At 43.2% G+C, this 7,394-nt stretch overlaps 1 protein-coding gene across 1 annotated transcript; it reads right to left on the reverse strand.

Moving 5' to 3' along the window:
• Window positions 1-3,064: 3,064 nt before the first annotated feature.
• Window positions 3,065-4,021, reverse strand: LOC114490272 (non-secretory ribonuclease-like). The gene is made up of 2 exons (XM_028504223.2): window positions 3,908-4,021; window positions 3,065-3,702 (listed from the first exon to the last, which is right to left on the reverse strand). The coding sequence occupies exon 2, from the start codon at window positions 3,695-3,697 to the stop codon at window positions 3,239-3,241; it is 459 nt and encodes a 152-aa protein (XP_028360024.1). The 5' UTR covers window positions 3,698-3,702; window positions 3,908-4,021; the 3' UTR covers window positions 3,065-3,238.
• Between the last annotated feature and the right edge of the window lie 3,373 nt (window positions 4,022-7,394).

Below are 7,394 nucleotides of genomic sequence, written 5' to 3' on the forward strand. Positions count from 1 at the left end.
TTCTCTTAACCAATACTACTTTAGAAATGATTCAACAGGCCCAGATTGATCAAGAATTCCTGACTTGCCTTTCTGCAGTTGAATCAGCATTCAACTGCATTGGCGAGTGCCAGGACCCACTAGTGACCCGCCAACAGCTGACCTGTGATCCTGGATTCATCAAGCTCCAGTGTGTTACTTTGCTCCAGTGGAGTTGCAGCCAATATTCCTGGAGTGATATTCAACATCGCCTAAGAGGGACTTTTTTCTACCAATTTAAAAGGACAAATGGATAAGTTGCAGCTAGAATTACATCATCAGCTGCAAGACATTCAATGCTTAACTAAGCAAGAGGTTTTTTGAATCCCTGTGACAATCTCAGTTGGCTAAACCCAAAAATTGGTTTGATGGGCTTAATCTGAGAATGTGGGTCTTTGGAACCTCTGGTTGCTTAGTGATTATAATAATGCTTTATTTACTTTGCTGCATTTGTAAATTACTTTCCCAGGGTCATGTGAGAGATGAGCAAGTATCAAGTTTGTGGGATCTATAGTGGTCCTACCTACAAACAAGGGAGAAATATAGGAGACCGTTCTGTGTGGCATGGGGGATGTAGCCCAGCTCCCATCCACAAAGGTCAGAGGAAAGTGAGGCCCGGCGCACAGGACCCACATCCACAGATAGGTTTTCCCATGGGGAATCAGGTCTGTATTTTACCTAAGCTGCTTTGAGACTTGCTTTTTGCTAAAACTCCCTGACCCTGAGTTGAGGCAGCAAACATTTACTGCATGTCTTTAAAATAACTTCCTAAAGCCCTGGCTAGTGTAGCTCAGTGGATAGATCTTGGGCCTGTGAACCAAAAGGTTGTGGTTTGATTCCCAGTCAGGGCACATGCCTGGGTTGCAGGCCAGTTTCCGGCAGGGGGTGCATGAGAGGCAACCATACACTGATGTTCCTCTCCCTCTCTCCTTCCCTTCCCCTTTAAAGATAAATAAATAAAATCTTTAAAAAAATAAAATAACTTCCTAAAATCTATGCTAAACCTCCCAAGGATGAGTGTAAACAGTTCAACTACTTTTCCCTTTACATTTGCAAATACCTCTTCTGTTTTGAAGTAATTAGCAACATCCTCTCCTTTGTTTTCTGTAAAAGGTAACCACCTAAAGCGAACTTATACATAGTAAATGAGGAGCATCCTCAATGTAATGTGCCCAGAAAAGCAATCGAAGCTTGGGCAGGCAAGGGACAAGGCTGGCCCTCTCTCTCACTGAAAGAGCAGCCTTGTCATCTCTTTTACTGCACAGGATTTCTGTAGTCCGTGTGAATTTGTCTTGTCTCATCCATAACGCTGCAGACTCTGTGGGCCAGTGTCAGCCTCATTTATGAATACTTGCAGACCTTCTGTATTGCATTGATCTCTATAATCTTTCTTCTTACACATCACCTGGAAAAGTAATTTTCTATTTTCATTCTCTTTCTGGTAAAATAAGCACCATAGGGGGACAAACTTTTCTGTGCTCACCTGCTGTCATGTCCACTTTAGAGTTATGTCTAGAATAGAGTGTTTGCTCAACAGATACCTGTTGTGTGAATGAGTGAATGAGGAATGAGTGAGTGAATGAGGGCAGCATAAATGAGGACACTAGGGAGAAAGACCTTGGGGCAGCTGGGTGATGGATGTCTCTACTGTGTCCATGTCTGGGAGGAGACATATGAGCTGTAACTAGGAAGATGAACATGGGCTGCATCTTATTTTTTAGGACATGTGGCTCCCACCTCCCCCTGTGATATTCCAGGGCTGTTGGAAGTGTGAGCTCATTTCTTGTTACTTGTGATTAACCTAGTGTCAGGGGATGCTGTGGTGCACTGTAATTTCCCCAACCCTGTGTGCCTTGCAATTCTTTGATCAACAGGCCCACCTGGAGGAGTACAACTTAGATGGCTTCTCCAGAGGAGCTGCTCAAATGCAGTTTGTGTCTGAAGTACTACAGAGCAAGAATTACTGACCATGTGGAAGGCAGGAGGAATTAGAATTGTCACATCCCTAGGGCTGGAAAAGGAGCTGAGAATAGGATGTCAGGAACCCCAGACAGAGGTAGAGGTAGAGATTTGATGATATACCTTTTCTGCCCTAGCCTAAGTCAGACATTCCAAAAAGACACTCTCAAAAATGCCCAGCAGTCACCCAAAATGTTAAATGCCACTGCTGACCACAACTTTTAAGGGGCTTTTCCTTCCCATTGTTCGTTCAATCCTCAATGTTGCCTTGAGAAGGAAGTGGGTAGGAAATCTCAGTATCCAGCTCTTGTCTTTGTGGCTCTATAATCCCCTAATGCTGGATCCTGGGCCCCTTCCTGACCTGAGTGTGAAGGAGCCACTGATTCCCCAGTGGGGACAGCAGTGGAGGCCAGAATGGGTAAGAACCGCCTTGCCGTGATGAGACATCTCAACATCAGGCTTCCTGCTGCCTTCGATCCACCAGAGCACCAGCTGGCCCTTTACCAGGATATAGAAATGGCCAGGAAAGACTACCCCCTCTTCTCCAGGCAGCACTAGAACCTGCCCATGGACTACCTGAAGGAGTGAACTCATTCCATATTTGCCTCCCTCCCTGGACTCACCCCTAGTAAAATCACTAATACCTGTGGAATTGATACATTCAGTTACAGAAAAAATATCTGTAAAGTTAAACTTTTTTTCTTGGTTTTCTCTTATCAAGTATGGTGATTTTTACTTTTTCTTTACAAGAAAAGTTTACATATATTCTGGAAAATGTATTATTCACTAGTCAGACAGAATCAAAGACATTTTCTTCCCACATACTCAACTGGGCCATTTACCTCTTGGGGTGTAGAATACAGATCAGTTGAAGCTTCAGATTTTCAGGTTTGAAGCAGAGAGAGAGAAAGGGACTGAGAGAGAAAACTCTGAGTTGCTTTATTTTACAAGAATCCTGATATCCCTGTGTCTCTCTGTTTCCCTCAAATCCCTTGTTAGAGGAAGAAAAAAAAAATGATCTGGATGAGATGTGTCTATGTGACTGCAGAGGGGCACAAACAGACATACACAGACATGTAGGTGATTCTGCAAAGAAGTTTATTTCATCAGGTGTACAAAAGCTCAGTTCAGCGGAGAGTAAAAGGGGTTGTGGGCTGGTGGTGAAGACTGATGCTGATATCCAGGGTCGATGGTGCCCTGGGACCATGACTGTGACTTCCGGGCTGGTGCAGGAACATGGCACAGAGCTCTGGTTTAGAGCTTAGTAGACTCTATCCAAGTGAACTGGATGGTAGTAATTGTTACAGGCAACATTGTAGTTCTTTCTTCCCCTTGTTTGTTGGTATTGGCACAGTCTATAATTTTGTGCACGTCTTGTGAGGTTGCAGTGGATAATGTTCACACGACTTCGGCTTCTATGACAATTTGTATGGAGTCTGTCACTGCAGGTTACATTTTTGTTTCGACAGACCGGAGTTACAGAACTAAGGGATGTGCGAAGGAACGTGTTTTGGCCTTTGCATATCCCTGGAAAAAAATTATAGCGGTTGATTGCTTGCATTGCGATGTTGCATAGTTTGTTGGTCATATTAATGTGCTGAATTACAAACCACTGAGCTCGGGATATACCAGGAGGTGGGGCATGGACCAAGATCGCCATTCCCAAGAGCCCCAGCAGCAGAAAGAGAGAAAGCCGAGAATTCCACTGGGTTGGACCCATGTTTCCTGAAAAAGAGTAGAATCTCTTACATCCCTGCCCAGTGAGGACAACCCTCTCTATCTCCACCTGCTGTGACTGAACTTCTATTTTCTTCCTTTTCAGCTTGCCAAGTTTGTCTTGTGTGCTAGGTGCTGACCTAAGCTCAGTCCTCCCACAGTATTTGTGCTGCTTCTGGCCCTCCTCACCGGGTCCAGGGGCTCATTGACTTACCAAGTGACTTTGCTGTGGCTGCTCTGAGAACAGATCCAGCTGGCTGTCCTGGGGTTCAGGGGCAGCTGGTCTCCCCTGTCCTGTGGGCTGGAGATATAGAGCAGCTCCTGTGGGTGGGGCTGGCAGAGCTTGGAGGGGTCTGAGTCTAAGATCTGAAGAAACCCACAGATTGGCACATGGCCCAGTTGTGCAATGAACCTCTGGTTTTATCCTTTGCTGATCAACATGTATCGAAGAACAGTTGGCTGTTGCTTTTGTTGTTCAACTCTAATTACTGGTGTCCCATGCAGGACAGAGCTCTGCCTGTGAGTCTGGTTTCTGTTGACTAAAATCACACACTGGCTGTGGAATGGTCTTTGATTTTATAACTGAACTTGGGGCAGACACTGAGGGACAGAAAGACAAGCCTATTTCTTAGAACAAATAGAGCCGGGAGGGCTGTTGGCACAGGAGAATCCCAGGGCCCCCTCACTTGCATGATCTTCCTGGTTCTATTTCAGCCAAAAGTTCCCCTTCTTGTCACTTCCCTGTGCTGCCATCTTGAGCTCTGAGTTTCTTGCTGCTTAAAATCCTGAAGGTATGTAGTAGTTTCTGACATATCTTTGAGGTTTGTTTTTTTGGCTCCCCCTTTTTTGGATCACTTTGACTTGTTTTAACACTGGCTTGATTTTTGTTCACTTTCCGTGAAGTAGCATAACTTGAAAACACTCAGGGAGAAGCCTTTGTGGACACTCTGCAAACAATAATCATGTGGTGTCATTTAAAGGAAAATGTGGGGAGACGGGAGAGATCCCAGTGGGGCAGGCCTCCTACAAAGAGATGTTAAATTTCTGGTCCACCTTCCAAGTTAGAAACCTGGAATTAGACTCTTCATTTCTCACATATAACCTCCCAATCAAAATCAGTGACATCACTTTTTCAGTACCTTGCTATATTCCTGTTGTGTGGAAATGCAGTTATTTCACTCTTGATGTCCTTATGTCAAATGGTCACAGTGATGACCTGTTCAGGACCCAGTGCAAATCACATGGAGTATGCCTTACTATCCTGTTCTTAGTGAAATTCATGAATATCTTTTATCATGGAGTAAGGTTTTTTGGTGTATTTTTTGTGGGAGTAATTTGTATAAGTGATGAAGACATAAAATGCATTAGATCTAGTGTCACCCCTTTGTGTTGCCACTTTGGGTAAGAAGACATGTACTCAAGTGTATTTTATGAGGTGTAAGACACATTCTGCAGTCACATAAGATGTATCTGGTCACAAAACTCCTCTGATGAGCATATATAGCCTCTGAATGATCAGCTAACTTCATTATGCCATTATTTGTAATCAAGGGACATTGTAAGATAAAGTCCCAGGAAAATGTCTTCTGCATTGTGGCAAGAACAACTATTGAGAACACTGGTCACAGGGTTGCTCAAAGTCATCTTACTGTCCAGTATTTGCAATTTGTTCCACCCCAGGGCACCCTGGCAATATCTGCCCTTAAGCTGCTAACAAGGTTCGTCAACTGCCAATACCTTCTTCACATGGATTTCACAATGCAGTAGCTATCTACGGGAATGACAACACACATTGCTTGTTGGTATCACTTGGAGGACTGTTGTAATAACATGGTGCAGGTTAATTAACTTGATGAGTGGAGGGAGCTAAGTAACCTGAGCTCAAATGACAGTTGGTGTGCTGGTCCCTCCCTGGTCTCTCAGGTCTGCCTTATTCTTTCTGGGGCCTCTTACGTATCTCCTCTGAAGGCCTTTGAACAAAGGCAGATCTTGATCCCTTTGGTTAAGTTTCTGGAATGAAATAGGAAAGTAGAGGAAAGGCTGCAGGGATGCATTAGAGGTGGCCACCCTGCCACTGGCACAGATATGGAAGGTGGAGCGGGCCAGTGGTTGGGCCTCACCAAGGAGGGCTATTGTGGGGAGGCCTTGCAGAGACTTCCTAGGGGTCTCTCTTGCCAGTTTTTCATCTTTTAAGGAGGAATAGAAAGGAACTAACTTCAGTGTGTTACAGGGCCTTTTTATTTGCTAGTCATTTTTTAAATTTATTTTTTCTTTGATTGCATTTATTGGGGTGACACTGGCTAACAAAATTACACAAGTTTCGGGTACACAATTCCACAACACATCATCTGTATGTGGTATCGTGTGTTCATCTCCCCAAGTCTAGTCTCCATCTATCACCACTTATAGTCCAGTCCACCTCCCCTGAGCCCCCAACCTCCGGAATGTGTTATTTTGGGATCAAAAAATCCTGACATATTGTTGTGTATCATAACTGCCTGTGAGCCTCCAGTCTTATGACTGGAGCTGGGGAGGACACAAATTGTCTTTATACATAATTTGCATTTCCAGTGCTTGGAGGAGGGCCAGGCAACTTGTCATAAAAGGTGGAATGTGGATCCTGAATGAGTGAATAGTTGAATATTGTTAGAGTGCCTTAAGAATAAACCAAGACTTATGAAATCAAATATACACAACCAGGATATGATGATGTGAATAAAATGCATTCTGAGCTATTCCTATTTAATCACTTAATGGCACAAGAAAAGTAATTTGATATACATTTTTATCATACTTTTAAGCCAATTATTTTCAGTGACTTTGTGGCTTTGAAAGTTCTACAGGTAATTTTGGAAACTGTAATGAATGGGGTGGGGCCAGCACTGGCATTTATCGGGCAGGGGCCAGTTGTGTTCAGTGTGCAGCAACATTGTGTAGAAAAGTCCTGAAAAGTGAAGAATTAGTGCATGTCCCACCACTTATGACTCTCCTCTTGGATGTGAATGAGAAAGTAGCTTATAATGATCCTCGACTCTAACCAATTTCTTTATATTTGTCATAATTTTAAAAGAAAAACTTTGCTGGGAATGGAACTATCATGTATATTGAAGACAATTTTACTTCTATATAGCTCTTTGATAGACACCCAGTGAGCTAAAGGTGGACAGTGAGCTAAAGGTGCCAAACAAGGTTTTACCTTTTTTTTCACCAAGTCCCACTAAGGTGTACCAGAAACCTGGGTCATTCATTGGTCCCCACTTCTCGGGGACCCTCGCTAAAACTGAGACAGAGGAATGAGCTTTTGAAAAATAAAAAAAAGTCAATTACATTTGACATACAGTACAACATAGTAAAATCAGCTTTTTAATGTACTACTTTACTCATGGACTCAGAGCAAAAAGAAATACATGGTTGCAGAATTCTTTCATTAATTTTATGAAAAATACGAGAAACAGTCCTATCAAGCAATTAGACACACTTCCAAAATCATGAGAATATAGAGTCTGCCTGGTTTAGCCTCTCTTTTGAACAGAATGGGATATTTGTGACCCAACATTTGGCTGTGGACTTCATTTTTATCTTCTGCTCTTGGGTCTTTCATTCTTCTCTGAAAGCATTTATCCGGGTAGGATTTTTCAAGTTAAAGCTGAGGATAAAGCTGTTTGTAAGGATATGAAGTGTGGACAACTGGTGTTCTGAGA

This window comes from Phyllostomus discolor, chromosome 1, assembly GCF_004126475.2.
Source record: "Phyllostomus discolor isolate MPI-MPIP mPhyDis1 chromosome 1, mPhyDis1.pri.v3, whole genome shotgun sequence".
Classification (NCBI taxonomy): domain Eukaryota; kingdom Metazoa; phylum Chordata; class Mammalia; order Chiroptera; family Phyllostomidae; genus Phyllostomus; species Phyllostomus discolor.